The sequence below is a fragment of the Bidens hawaiensis genome, unplaced genomic scaffold (assembly GCF_021521415.1).
Source record: "Bidens hawaiensis isolate Kalapana, Puna unplaced genomic scaffold, B.hawaiensis_p1.1 tig00419542_1, whole genome shotgun sequence".
NCBI classification, from domain to species: domain Eukaryota; kingdom Viridiplantae; phylum Streptophyta; class Magnoliopsida; order Asterales; family Asteraceae; genus Bidens; species Bidens hawaiensis.
The window spans coordinates 327,555-343,246 of record NW_027504895.1 but is presented as its reverse complement, the minus strand read 5'-3'; the positions used below and the strand labels follow the sequence as shown (position 1 = coordinate 343,246).

Below are 15,692 nucleotides of genomic sequence, written 5' to 3'. Positions count from 1 at the left end.
GGGCAAGGAAATTCTTCGGGTAACAAAGAGGAGTCACTTAAGGACGTGATGGAGTTATTGAAACAAATGAAGGCAGAACAAGAGACTAAGAATAGAAATCAAGAGACTTAGAATAAGGCATTGAATCAGAGGTTGGAGCTTCAAGAGAAAGAAAATGCTGCAAGAGATAAACAAGTTAGTCAACTGGCTGAAGAAATGGCGAGCCTAAACCGAAATCCATCCAAGTTACCGAGTGACACATTGAAGAATCCTAGCCATCAGAATAACAGCTCTTCAAGTGGGAAGAATACCCACATTAACCAGGTAAGTACCCTTAGGAATGGTAAGGTTTATGATAACGGGGTAAATCCACCATCCTCCTATGTTGAAGGAATGGTGGAAGATTTGGGATAAAATGGGAACAGTGATGATGAGGTGGAAACTGCACCAATAAATATATCAAAAAAATTTATTAATAAAAATTCAAACAAATCGGCAAAGGAAAAAAAGAAATGCCAAACGCCAAGGAGACGGGTCCCGCGGGTAAAACCGTTTCATTTCCTCATGCATTGGTGAATCCCGCAATATCATCACTTAAAGAGAGGGGCCCACAACAGGAGGAAATGTGGGAAGTCTTTAAACAAGTAAAAATTAATTTACCCCTCATTAATGCTATTAAACAAGTCCCCGCATATGCTAAGTATATGAAGGACTTGTGTACTCAAAAGAGAACTCATAAGATGCCCAAAAAGGTCGATTTAACGGCTAATATGAGTTCGGTTTTGATGGGAATACTCCCACCCAAGCTACAAGACTCAGGAATGCCGATAATACCCATTCAAGTGGGCGATTTTAAAATGACGAGGGCGTTATTGGATCTTGGAGATGGGGTGAGTATCCTCCCGGGAAGCTTCTATGACCAATATGATTTTGGTCCACATAGAAAAGCTGACACCGCCGTGGTGTTGTCCTATTTTACACTTAAGCTTCCTAGGGGAATTGTTACTGATGTAATTGTTATGATCGAGGACTTTTATTACCCGGTTGACTTTCTATTTCTAGACTATGTCACGGTTGACCCAAAACGGCAACCGAACGTGATTCTCGGTAGGCGCTTTTTGGCAACCGCAAATGCTTTAATAAACTATAGAACTGGGGTAGTTGACATGGCTTTCGGGAATAAAAATCTTTGGTTAACTTGTTTTTCAAACGTTTCTAACCCTCTGGTGAGTGATGAATGCTTCGCAGTTGAAATCATTGACGGGTTGAATCCTCATGAGAATGAGGATGATGCCACAGAGGAGTGTGTTATTTGTTGTAGGTCAGCAGTAGAGCATTCACATCAGTTAAAAGAAGAGGAAATAGCAGTTGAATTTTATGCTGCAAGTATCGGGAAACCGTCATGGTCTCAACAGGTGGAAAAACTACCGGACACTATTTACTCCAAATTGAGACCTTCACTTGAGAGTCCTCCGGTAGTCGAGTTGAAGGAACTCCCAAAACACCTCAAATATGTGTTTTTGGGAGAAAATGATACGTTACCCGCCATCATCGCCTAAAATTTAGAAGAAGATCAAGAAAGGGAATTGATGGTAGTGCTGAAAGAACATAAGGCAACACTTGGGTGGATGATTGCAGACTTGATGGGAATTAGTCCGTCTATCGTGATGCATAAGATTATCACAGATCTCGAGGTGAAACCCGCACATGATGCACAAAGATGGTTAAATCCGAACATGCGGGAAGTTGTAAAGAAAGAAGTTTTGAAATGGTTGGATGCGTGTAACACCATGAAAATTTCGAGTTCAAAGTATCAACTTTCCGAAGACTAGGGACTAAAATTGCCAAATTCCAAATTTGAGGGTTAAAAATGAAAATTCTGTATTCCTGACCCATCGCGCTACGCGATGAGTCAGAAGAGACTCCCATCGCGTACCGCGAGGGGGTGTCTGACAACGTGTGACACGTGTGCCACGTGGCACACGGTGGCACCATGTGCTACCACGTGTCACCACGTGGCAACACTGCTGCCACGTGGAGCGGCGCCTGCCACGTGTCAACACGTGGCAGGTCTACGATCTGCGTCAGCAGACCTATATCGCGGTACGCGATAGGTCTGCTGAAGCACCCATCGCGTACCGCGACGAGACCCAATTTGAAGTCTATAAATAGCGGCCATGGGATCTCACTCCAGGTATCCCAAACACAGCTCTCACTTCTCTCTAACCTCTCTCTAGAACCGATAAACGATTTTCCTCGATAAGCGTGCCACAATCCTTCGTTTGTGTATAACATTTCTTTGAAAGTACTTTCCAAACCCTCTACCCTCACTCAATCAAGAAGGTGTTATTATAATGGCAAGGAATCTCGATAGTCGTGTCCTCGAGTGTTGAAGATTTGGCGTTCCTCGATTAGCGTGTCGAGCAAAGTAAGGCGGCATCGGAGTGCTGCTCGAGTCCCTAGCATTTCTAAACGCCAACGAGGTTAGGCGTAATAATGAATTCAATATGATTGAATATTATATTCAAGGCTTAAGCCTTAAGTCGAGGTTATACTCGATGCCTCGATAAAATAAAAGAAAACATAACAAATAAACGAATAAAAGAATGATATTGAAGATTGCGATAACATATATATATATATGTATAAGTATATATGTATATATTCTTTGTTATGAGAATATTATTTAATGAATAAAGAGTATTCTTAAATAATAAAAGAAAAGATTACGTTTTTGGAGAAGAATAAACGTCGAGTTTTGAATATAAACTAAAGGTTTATAATTTATTTTTAAACAAGAGGTTTTCAAGTAAATAAGAATTGAACTAAAGGTTCAATCGAGGATTGAGATATAAGACTAATGGTCTTAAGACGGATCGTGTATCCGACTAACAAATATTTATACTCGTAACTATAGGTTCGAGATAAAGAAAGGGAAAGATCCTTGGACGGTGAGTGAAGCCGGTCCTAAAGAGATAAGATGAATACGCCCCCAAACTTTTAAACATGTTTTCAAAAGAGTCAACTTGTTATATGAAATTGTTTACAAGGAACTATGTGTTCCTAAAACCGTTATAACTATGGGTATGAACCTAGCCCTCAGGCTGTGGTATACATATGTCTGGATCCTTACATAGGTGGTACTATGTGATGTATGGGCATGATCGCACCACCCTTGGTCGTAGGACGCTCTCCTGCAGGGAGTACGACCGTTGTGTATATTTACGGGTACTTAATTAAGTCGAACGCTGCGGTGTTTGTGAGGTGACCTAGTGTAGAGGCTCTAGTTTATAATGTGTTATTTGACTTTGTTATTCCTAAGCCACGTTGGGCCGAGACGGGCGTAGTCTCGAGGGTTAATAAAGTAAAAAAAGTTATTTTGCGTTAGCTTGTTCACCAGCATTTGTTGCTGACGTATTTTATTACATTTTGCAGGTGAACAAAGTTAGAGCTTGGAATGATGAAGTACTATGATATCCAATGGCTCGGATTTATTTTTTATAAACTTAATATATGGTGGTTTTGTAATCATAAACAATTAAATGTTTTGTTAACTCAAACGGGTATTTTATAATCCCGTCTTTCATGTAAATACTATATTTCGATCCTTAAAGTTTTATAAGTCTTCCGCAAATTAACGTAACTCTGATTTATTTACAATTACGATACCAACTTATGTGTCATGCTCCTATGCTTTAGAAAGGGGTGTGACAATGCGGGAATTATTTTTCCGATTTCGGATAGTACTTGGGTGAGTCCAACACAAACGATTCCGAAGAAGGCGGGTATTCAGATAACCGGTAATGAGAGAGGTGAAGAAATTGGTACCCGACCGGTAACTGGGTGGCGAATTTGTGTTGATTACCGGAAGTTGAATGCCGCGACATCCAAAGATCATTTTCCTCTACCGTTCATTGACCAAATCATCGAAAAATTATCTGGTCAGAAATTTTATTGCTTTTTAGATGGCTACTCGGGGTAAAATCAAATTGCTATTCACCCTGATGACCAACATAAGACCACTTTCACGTGTCCATACGGTACATTCGCATTTAGGCGAATGCCTTTCGGCTTGTCTAATGCCCTAGCCACCTTTCAAAGGTTCATGATGAGTATCTTTTCAGATATGGTCGGGGATTCACTTGAAATTTATATGGATGATTTTTCTATTTTCAGCTCATCTTTTGAATCATGCTTAACTGAAATAAAAAAAGTTTTAAAAAGATGTGTGAAAACGAATTTGGTCTTAAGTTGGGAAAAGAGCCATTTTATGGTGCAAGAGGGAACGGTTTTGGGGCATGTCATCTCTAGTTGGGGGATTGTGGTTGACCGGGCTAATGTTAATGTTATATATAATTTGCCACCTCCTACTAATATTAAGGGAATCCCGTCATTTTCGGGACATGCCGGGTTTTATTGACGGTTTATAAAAAATTTTAGTGTCATTACAAAACCGTTGTGTAATCTGTTATTAAAAGATGTACCATTTGTTTTTGATGAAGATTGCTTAAAAGTTTTTAATATGCTTAAAAACAAATTGGTTGAAGCCCCGACCTTGATGTCACCCGATTGGTCACTTCCGTTTGAAATTATGTGTGACGCGAGTGACTACGCATTCGGGGCTGTTTTGGGTCAACAGGTGGATAAGAAACTCGTTGCCATATACTATGCAAGAAAAACTCTTTCCGATGCTCAAAGTAATTACACCACCACGGAAAAGGAGTTGCTAGCGGTAGTATATGCATTGGATAAATTTCGATCTTATATTTGGGGAAGCAAAGTTGTTGTGTTTTCATATCATAGTGAAGTGAAATAGATGTCAAAGAAGGATGCAAAGCCGCGCTTAATCAGATGGAATTTGCTACTTCAAGAGTTTGATGTGGAGATCCGGGACAAGAAAGGGAGCGAGAGTGTGGTCATGGACAATTAGTCTAGATGGATTGGAGAGGAGGAAGAAGATGCAAGGCCATCAATGAGTTATTTCCGAATGAACAACTGTTTTCTTTTTCAATGTTACCTTGGTATGCTGACATTATTAATTTTCTTGTTGCATATATAGTTCCTAAATTTTGGCCCAAGAAGAAGAAGCAACACTTCCTATCACAGGTAAAGTACTACGTTTGGGAAGACCCGGACCTGTTTCGGGTGGGTGCCGATCAAGTGATGAGAAGGTGCATCCCGAAGGAGGAAGTCAAAAGTGTCCTACACCATGCTCATTCATCACCATGTGGTGGATATTTTAATGGACAAAAGACAGGGCATCGTGTCTTGACTTGTGGATTCTACTGGCCCTCCCTCTATAAAGACGCAGCTGAGTTTGTTAAAAATTGCGTTAAATGCCAACAAATAGGTGGCATTTCAAAGAGGGACGAGATGCCCATGCAACCAATCCTTGTTGTCAACATCTTTGATGTTCGGGGGATTGATTTCATGGGCCCGTTCCCAAATTATTACAGAAATTATATATCTTAGTGGCGGTTGACTATGTTTCTAAATGGATAGAAGCAATCGCCACCAAGACAAACGACCATACCGTTTTTTGCAAATTTGTCCAATCAGACATATTTTCATGATTCGGTGTTCCTCGTGTCATAATCAGTTATAGGGGTTCACATTTTAAAATTTTTAATTTTGGCAAATTGCTTAAACGGTATGGCGTTAACCACCGCATTGCCACTCCATATCATCCTCAAACGAGTGGTCAAGTGGAGGTTTCCAATCTACAAATAAAAGAGATTTTGCAAAAGAAGGTAAGGCCTGATCGTAAAGATTTGTCAAATAAATTAAATGATGCGTTATGGGCTTACCATACGGCTTTTAAAACGCCTATTGGAACCACCCCTTGTCGGTTGTTTTATGGGAAAGGATGTCATTTACCTGTTGAAATTGCCCATCGCGAGTTATGGGTGGTTAAGAAAATTCATCTAGATTATGAGTGTGCAGGTAAGCAAAGGTAGTTGAACTTGTGTGAGTTAGAGGAGTTGAGAGACGAAGCATATGAGTGTACATCAGCTTATAAAGACAAGATGAAAAGAGTGCATGATCCTAAGCTGAGGAGAAAGACGTTCGAGGAAGGTCAAAGAGTGTGGTTGTACAACTCACGATTGAAGTTATTCCCGGGTATGTTGAGTCAAAGATTTGACCAAAGTGAGATATATGGAAGATTGAAATCTTCTCAACCTCCTCAGAATTCGCTAAGTATGGATCCGGGCACATCTTAGACCTCCGAGCAAGCTTTTACTTAGCCAGGTACAATATTTTGTCCATCGGGCAAGGTTATCTTCAAGAAGTCTTCTTTAGTGGATATCCGAGCAGGGTTTGCAAATTAGTGCATTGCCGGGCAAGGTTCACTAGTTTATGTAGATCCGGGCAAGGTTCACTTTATCAAGCAAGTCTGTTCTTCAAAGCCAAGTAAAGTTCACTCCCTAGTAAGCTTTTGGCTATCCAAGCTCATGAAACCGAGTAATTGGAAGACCGGTCAAGGTATTTATTAATAATACAGTGGTCCAAGCAAGTTTGATGATTTAATGGAATATCTTTAAGTAATATCGGGCAAGGTTCAACTCAAGCAAGGAACAGTGCTACCGAGCACACTTTGCTAATAAGTTAATTTCTAGCAAAGAGTTGAATGGACCATTGAAGAACAAGGTTGCTCGTATGGGTTTGTCGGGTAAAGTCTGGCAAAGTCAAGAAGATTGAAGTCTACACGGTGGGTATTTTACTTGGTAAAATACTCTTCAAGTAAAGTCTACCCGGAAACTGATCCCGAGCACACTTCTATGTTACTAAGTGCTGAAGGATGGCAGAGCACACAGCCTACTCGAAAAATGAATATTGTTGCAAAGCCTACCCGGAAGACTTGTTTTACACTTAGAATAATTCTGAATATGTAATTTGAATATGTTTTAGCATTTAGGGTTTCTAGAAGGAATGACATCTGTAATGGAGGTGTCAGGCCTATAAAAGGAATAATGTAGGTCACACCTCCGTAGCGGCGAAAAAGGCAGATAGACTCATTAATTCAGAGAGAATATTATTGAGTGTGACGGCTGTCTTAGAATAGTACGGATAATACTTTCCCTCAAGAAACCCTAAATCGATTACCCTTTGTATGATGAATTTTATATAAATGGAAATCTTTTGAGTGAATCCTGAGTGTGTTAGTTACCTTTGATTATTAATTGCAACTACCCTGTTTGTTATTGATTTCGCCTTTAACTAACTGTAATCTTTCTAAATATAATAACCTGTCATAATTCCCTTGTCGACACATCTATTTGTGTGAGTTATGACATAATTTGAGTAAGATTCAGCTGAAATCGGGGACTTGACAAGTGGTATCAGAGCTTGTTGCTGCTATTTTGGAAAGATTGTTGTTGATTGAAGATTTGAAGAAAGATGACGTAAGCAGACCACTGTACCGTTGAAAAGTGACGTCAGCAGCTCTGTTCTTCATTTTTCTTCCAGGTCTACAATCATTTTGTGTTTTCTCTTCCTTATTCTGTTTAAAGCTTTAATTTTTATATATAAATCTTGTTCTAATCATATCAGACACATCAGATCTGAACAACCGGTTTTCATATCTGATTATTTTTTTTTAACTCTGTTTTTACAAAGAAATTATTTTTGATTTCACAAAATGTCTGGTTACGAAGAACAAGAAGTGTCTACTAACAAGATTCCTAGACTGTATGGACAGGAAAATTTCACAAAATGGAAGGTCTTGTTTGAAGAAGCCATTTGCTATAATGATGTTGATATGTGGAACTCCATCAAGAATGGTCCACAAGGCACTGATGAGGAAGGTGCAAACACAGCTGCAACTGTTGCTGTGAAAGAAAGAATGAGAAAATTAGATGACAAGGCTTTAGCTATGTTAAAGCTAGGTCTGTCTTGGGAAATACTTACCAAGGTTGCACATCATCCGAATGCCAAAGCAATGTATGATGCAATACTTGAAATGTTTGAGAGAAATGTTGAGCTCAAAAACATCAAGAAGCAGAGATTGAAGCAACAGCTAGAAAGATTTAAGTATAAAGAAGAAGAAAGGTTGAAATCTATTCTTTGAAAGGTTCTTATCAATAGTGAATGATCTCAGAACCACAGACTATGTCATGACTGACTTTGACCTGAATACCAAGCTGCTCAACTCTATTCCAAAGGAATGGTACACTGCCTGCAAATTCATCCTTCAGAAGCACAACTTCAATGACTTGAAATTGGATGATGTAGTGTGCTTACTTCAAGCTGCAGAGATAGAGATGATAGAGAATGAGATTATTAAGGAGAAAAGACCCTGCTTCAATGTTTCAAATGCATTGATTGCACCTATGGGTAATTTGACTACCAAGAATCAACAGCAGATTCCTATTATTGAAGAACCAGTTGAGCATAGTACTGACACTCCAAAATCTTTTGTTGGTGGTAGCACAAGTAATCTTGGTAACCAGCAAAGATTCAATGTGCAACTGATTGATGACACTGATTCTGCCTCAATGGCAAGTGGAAATGTACCTCATACTAGTGGTGGACATGGTCAAGACAGTGAAACATAGGTCTTGCTTTCAATGTTTACAGAATCATATAATGCATTTGTTGCAAAGAATTTGTTTCACACAAGTGTGGTACAAGATGATCTTGAGCAGATAGATGCTGATGATTTGGAGGACATGGATTTGAAGTGGCAAGCAGCTATGTTGGCTCTTAGAAGTAAGATGCTTTACAATAGGACTGGTAGGTCACTCCTATCAGGGCCAAATGAAAGAATTGGTTTTGACAAGTCAAAAGCCATTTGCTACAATTGCCAATAGCCTGGTCATTTTGCACGAGAATGTAACATGCCAAGAAATTTCCAAGTAAACCAATTTCAGAATCCACCAAGAAATCAGCAGCCTCAATATCAACAGAATCAGCAGAGACCCAACAACAACAACTTTAACAACAATCCCAACAACTCTAATCCCAACTTCAACAACTTTCAGCCTCAAATGAACAATCATGATCAAGGAGTGCCTCAGAATCAAAGTTTTCATTGAAACAACAACCAACACCTTCAAAATGTTCCAAACAACACTGTTCCAGCCAACCAAAATCAGATCAGAAATCAACGAAATGTTGTTGTAACAACACAACATGAAGGTAAATTTGATTGGAGCAATCATGAAGAAGACATTGCAAATGATATCAAGAAAGCAAATGTGGCATTCATGTCCATAATTGAGAAAGAAACTGGATCATCATCTCAGGTACATTCTGCTTCTACTATTGATTTAACTGAAGTTATCAACGATTTGAAAATGAAAGTAGGCAAGATGGAAAGTGAGTGTTTTAAGAAACAAAGTGTCATAAATGCATATGAGGCAAGTGAACTGATAAGTGACGAAAGGATGAAAAGTTTGGAAAAAGACTGTGTAAACAGTTACAGAGCTCAGAAAAGGTTCATAACTAAAATAGATGGGTTGAAGAAAATGATTATAAAAGAGAAGGTGCAAAACACTAAGTTGCAAGTTGACAATGAATTCTTGAAGAACTTGGTTTCCACTGGAAACATCTGTGGAATTTTAAACCAAGTTAAGGAAGAAGACAAGTACAAAGCAGTACCACCCCCTTTCAACAACAACTTTATGCCAAAAGTTGATAAAGAAAAAAGAAATGCATATCTACAACAATTCAAAGATGTTTTTCAAGACAAAGAAGAACTTGTGGATTTGTATAAAAATGTTGAGGTGAGTGAAGAAGGAGACTTTGTTGTGAAGAAAGATTTGAAAGAAGAAAAATCAATTGGAGTTCAAGTCTCTGAAGATGACTTTGATTTAATTGATTTGAATCAAGATGACTTGAGTGATTTAAGTGATCAAATCACTGATGAGAAAATTAAAGCTGCTGAAAGAGGAAGAAAATACAAGAAACCAGAATCCATTGACAAACTTCCAATGTATCCACCTGTCACATCAAGAATGAAGAAACAAAATGAAAGAACAAAGAGAGAGCATGTGTCCTTTGACATATGTAAAAAGAAGGTAAATTACAATGCTGTAAGGCCTCCAAGCCAAGCAGTATTGGAAAAGATAAAGGAGAACAACAAAAATAGGGTAAAAGAAAATGTGGATGTTTAAAACTTTAAGACATAGATAAAGTCAAGATGAAGAACCACTGAATATGCAAAAAATTGTGTTTGTAAAGAGCAAGACTGAAAGACAAGACATCAAGATTGATGAGTTTGTCCCTTTCTCAATCAACTTTGATAGTCTAAAGAATCAGAAGACCATTGGAGTCAAAGAACCTAGACCAAGTGAAAGATTCAAGAAAGAAAAGGAACATGAAAAATACAAAGGAAAGGTCTGGTGCAAGAAGTGTGATGAGTATGATCATCATACAGACTCTTGTAATGAAAGACTCAAATTCAAGCCTTTTCATGTCCCAGATGAAACAAAGAATGAACAAGACTTTGTTGTGTACAAGCAAAAGTATGATGAATACCTGGGAAAGGGAAAAGCTTGGGAAATGGAAGTTCTGAAGAAAGAAAGCCACAAGCCTTGAATGAAAGCCAAGAAACATGTGGCTAAGCATGCTCAAGGAGTAAATCTCATGTAAAGCATGAGAGAAATGTCAAACAGAACTCTCAACCCTTGAGAATCATCCCTAAAAAGGATACTCAATCTGTCAAATCTGATAGTTCTCAAGGATCATCAAGCAGTGAGAAGACAAGAAAAAGAGGTGCGTTTCCTAAAAAGAAATCAACAGAACTCACTGGTGATGAAAAGTTTCTCTTGAAACATGGGTTCGAACCTGAAGGATTCCTTTGGAAACCTAAGACTGAAACTAAGGTTGAGACAGTTGCTGATGTAAGAGACTACTCTGATAAGAAAGACTATGTGGTGAAGGAGTGTGACAATGCATCAGAAGACTGTCTAAGCTCAACCTCATTTGTTAAAACCCCAAGAGAGTGTGGTTATGAAACAGACAATTCAGACAATATATAAGTCACTCATGAAGGTCCTGAACCAACAACACTCACTTCCCAATCTGCCTTTGAAACTGAATCTGATGAGCTGCAAGTTGATCTAGCTTGCACTTCATCACTCAACTAATCAAACTCTTTCTTTTGTGCAGGGACAGACCACTCCTCTGAATGACATATGGTATATGGATAGTGTTGTTCTAGGCACATGACTTGTGACAAGAGATGTCTTTTCAATTATGAAGAAAAGTTTGAAGGTCCTGTAGCATTTGAAAGTGATGAAAATGGTGAAAAGATTGTTGGGAAAGGAATCTTAACAAATGGAAAAGTTTCATTTGATAATGTATTTCATGTTGAAGGTCTTCAGTATAATCTACTGAGTATTTCACAAATGTGTGATAAGGGATACAAAGTCAGTTTCGATGATTCCCACTGTTTCATTCTAAAACCTGAATTTGTAATTCCACCTGAAATGATTATGATGATGGCACCAAGAAATGGCAACTTATATGTCAGGTCCCTTGATTTCAGCTGGATCTTACTTAATCATGTCATAACTCACACAAATAAATGTGTCGACAAGAGAGTTAATGACGGGTTGCTATATTTAGAAAGGTAACTGTTTGTTAAAGGCGGAATCAATAGCAAACATACGGTTGCTTAATAAGTATTCAAATGTAACCAACACAAACAAGATTCACTCAAAAGATTTCCATTTATATAATATTAATCATACAAACTGGATAATCGATTTAGGGTTTCTTGAAGAAGGGTTTTTCGGTACGTATTCTAGGACAGCCGTCACACAAAATATTCTATTTTAATTAATGTGTCGCTCTCTGTCTTAGGCGGCGTGCCCTAAAACATTCTATTTATAGGCCTGTCACCCTAGGACAGCTGTCATTCCTTCTAGAAACCCCAAACATTGATACTCACCGGGTAGACTTCAATCTTCTTGACTTTGCCAGACTTTGCCCGACAAATCTTTACGAGCAACCTTGTTCTTCAATGGTCTATTTCAACTCCTTGCTATAAAATAACTTATTAGCAAAGTGTACTTGGGAGTACTGTTCCTTGCTTGAGTTGAACCTTGCCCGATGTTACTTAGTGATATTCCATTTCAACCATCAAGCTTGTTCGGACCACTATTATTAATGAATACCTTGCCTGGTCTTCCAATCACTTGGTTTCATGAGCTTGGTTAGCCAAAAGCTTACTTGGGAGTGAACATTAATTGGCTTTGAAGAACAGACTTGCTTGACAAAGTGAACCTTTCCCGGATTTACATAAACTAGTGAACCTTGCCCGGCAATGCACTAATTTGCAAACCCTGCTCAGATATCCACTAAAGAAGACTACTTGAAGATAACCTTGCCCGATAGACAAAATTTCGTACCCGGTTAAGTAAAAGCTTGCTCGGAGGTCTAAGATGTGCCCGGATCCATACTTAGCAAATTCTGAGGAGGTTGAGAAGATTCCAATCTTCCATATACTTCATTTTGGTCAAATCTTTGACTCAACAATCTCCCCTAGATTAGAACACCTCAGCTGACCCAAAATATTTATAAGGTTACTTACACTTAGTCAAAAATACACATCAAATTAAAAGTAAAATTTACATATTCAAATAACATAAATAAATTACATATTCAAAAGATGTCCGAAGACATTACATCACAAAGCCTACTCTACTAATCTTGTCTCTTTCTTGCATTATGAGCGGCTTGTCTTTTATTGATTTTCTCAGATGCAGCTTTCATTTTGAAGATATTAAGGATTCGGTAATGAGTATGACTTTCTTGTATAACCAAATCCCTTATATCCATTAAATCTTCATCATGCAGGTAGGTCAAGTCTTCATCTTTCTTAATGATCCCTAATATTTTTCCATCTGAGTTTCTCAGCAAGTAATGATCATCCTTTTCTTTATACTCAATTTCAACTATGATGCCATTCTTTTGTACTGTGTAATTGGCGGATCATTCTTCTTCCAAGACTTATGCATGTATTCATGTTTGACAGTGGATTCATTCCTGTGATATTCATCACAAAGTCTCTTTCATCAATTGTAACAACCCGCAACCGCAGCGGAAACGTAAACGGGATGCGACAGACACCTCTGATATCAACCACATTGTTTATAAAGAAAACTGAATGCATTAATATACTTCAAAATTACATTATCTCATCTTTCATTACCGTCTAGGTGATACACACATCATACAATACGATTCATAATTCTATCTGTTATAATGTACCCTAACATCCCGCACACAAATCTTACACACATCAAGCACTTAACACGTAAGCAATCACTTCATCTAAATTGTACCTGAAAAGCATGTGAGAAAACGGGTCAACTATGAATAGTTGGTGAGTTTCACAATTTTAGTAAACCATTATAAATCCATATCATAATATAATATTATCTGGGGACACTGTTAACCCAGTACTGTACTCACTCCGGGGACACTGTTAACCCAGAAACACATCCAATAACCTCTGGGGACACTGTTAACCCAGAAACACATTTAATAACCTCTGGGGACACTGTTAACCCAGAAACACATTTAATACCCTCTAGGGACACTGTTAACCCAGAAATACATTTAATAACCTCTGGGGACACTGTTAACCCAGAAATACATTTAATAACCTCTGGGGACACTGTTAACCCAGAACACTGTTTAGGGCCTTACAATATTAGCAACTCAGACAATTACCATCTTAATACATTACCGTACGATTCCCGTACAATAAACATTATATAAATACATTCATTTCCATGCGATCGGCATGTACTTAAACACTTTGATAAAAACATGCTTTCAGCCCCGGGAAAATATTTAAAACAGTTCAATAAAAAGGGGCTCGTGAAACTCACCTTAGCACATGCAAGCAGGTAACAACAATCAATATCAGTTAACCCGTCCAATCTGTAATATGATCCCTACGATCATTACTATACACTCAATATTAATATAACTTTAATCGTATCAACCGGTACATCTGGGGACACTGTTAACCCAGCACTGTACCCGTTCTGGGGGCAAGGTTAACCCAGAAACACTTTTCCGGACTCAGATTGTGATGTCGTTTAGAGTTCGACAGTCAATTCTTCTAATAGCTTGTTTTCCCCGTTTTGCGTGCCTAGCACGGTTATCAAATTTTATGTTTCAAAATGAGTTTGGTCACACACGATCCGAAAATCGTTGTTGACTGATATTTTAATTAAAGTGGTGAAATTAGTACTCGGTTTAGACGCCCCGATTGACCTCGGGACCCGTTTCCGTCTTTGGCGTACCGGAAACTGTTAAATCGGTTAAAAATACCCAAATCATCCGAATTATTTTCGGATGATTCATTTTTACTTGTTTAACTCAATTATATGAAAATAGTCCATTTTTAAGGTTTTTATACACCAGTCAGCTCGCTTAAGCGAACTTCACCGGTTTACGCGTTTTAACTTTAAAAGTTTGATAATTAGCACAAATACTTATCCGTTTACTCTCGGATCTTGAAATTTTGCACAAATCACTTTTTAACAGTGGGGAATTTTATAAAAATATTTCCAGAATTAATTTCTATATTTAAAATTTATTTATCTATTTTTAAACACCGTTTAAACACTAAATATGTCGTAAATACCAAACGATCTTAGAAAAATCCCAAAATTTTCCTGGATGTCCTCTGCCATCCACATAGTCCCCTGTAATTTTTCCAGAACCAAAATCTTCTTTTACATGCCATTTTCACCAAAACCGAGCTAGAAATCCCTAGAACTCGTTTAACCGAAAAGCCTACTTAGACTTCTCCAACGGACCTCAAATTTTGTGTGTGACTTATACATGATATATAAAGCTTATCTGCAATTTTCCAGAATTTTTCATGATATTTAACTATTTTTCACCATTTTTGGCCAAAACCGAGCATTAAATTCACCAAATATTCATCCTTTATCCAAAAATTACCAGAAATTCACAAAACTCATATTTTCATGTGTTTAACACCTCTGTAAAATTTCATGACCTAACTCTAAACGACCAACAATCTGTCCAAAAACACATACACCGACATAAACCGAATATACCTTTCGTTTTCCGCCACTAAAAGCTACAAACTCGTCTTTTCGCCTTATCTACCACTAAACACAGATCCTACAAACAACATACCACAATACCAAGCAAGTCACACTCACGATCAAGCCATTTCTTTCATGGTTACGGTTATGATACAAAAACAAAGATTTAAACCGTAAAAATTCGTTCTTGGTTCGTTTAACCCCTTTCTTGGACCAAGATCCCTTGTATAATTTGTATACATCACTTGATCATGCAAGAATCGGTTTCATCTCGGGTTTTCACCCATTTTTCACTTGAAACTTCATTTCCTTGCAAATAACTCGAAAAAGGAAGATGAAAATGATTATGACTCGATCTTTACCTCGTTGTTCTTGCTAGAAAACTCGGGTTTTAGCTTGTGAACTTGAGAGAAAGGATGAAGATGGATGATTGAGTTATGAAAAAAAATAAAAAGGAAAGGGGTATAACCCCAATTCCGATCGGCTCCATGTGGGGGTGGGGTGGGACCCACAAGTTCATTTTTGGCCACTCATTTGGATATCCGCAATCCGGATAATGTTTTGGATAATCTGGTTCAGTTCGTTTTTCGGTTAAACGTTTAATTCGGCTTAAAACGAGGCCTAAACGGTCGTTTTTCGGCTTAAAAATAAAATTTATATAAAGCCGATTTA

General features: G+C 38.0%; 1 protein-coding gene across 1 annotated transcript; it reads left to right on the top strand.

The window, feature by feature from the left end:
- Positions 1-719: 719 nt before the first annotated feature.
- Positions 720-1,538, top strand: LOC143609308 (uncharacterized). Its single transcript, XM_077084098.1, has one exon. The coding sequence runs from the start codon at positions 720-722 to the stop codon at positions 1,536-1,538; it is 819 nt and encodes a 272-aa protein (XP_076940213.1).
- The last annotated feature ends 14,154 nt before the right edge of the window (positions 1,539-15,692 follow it).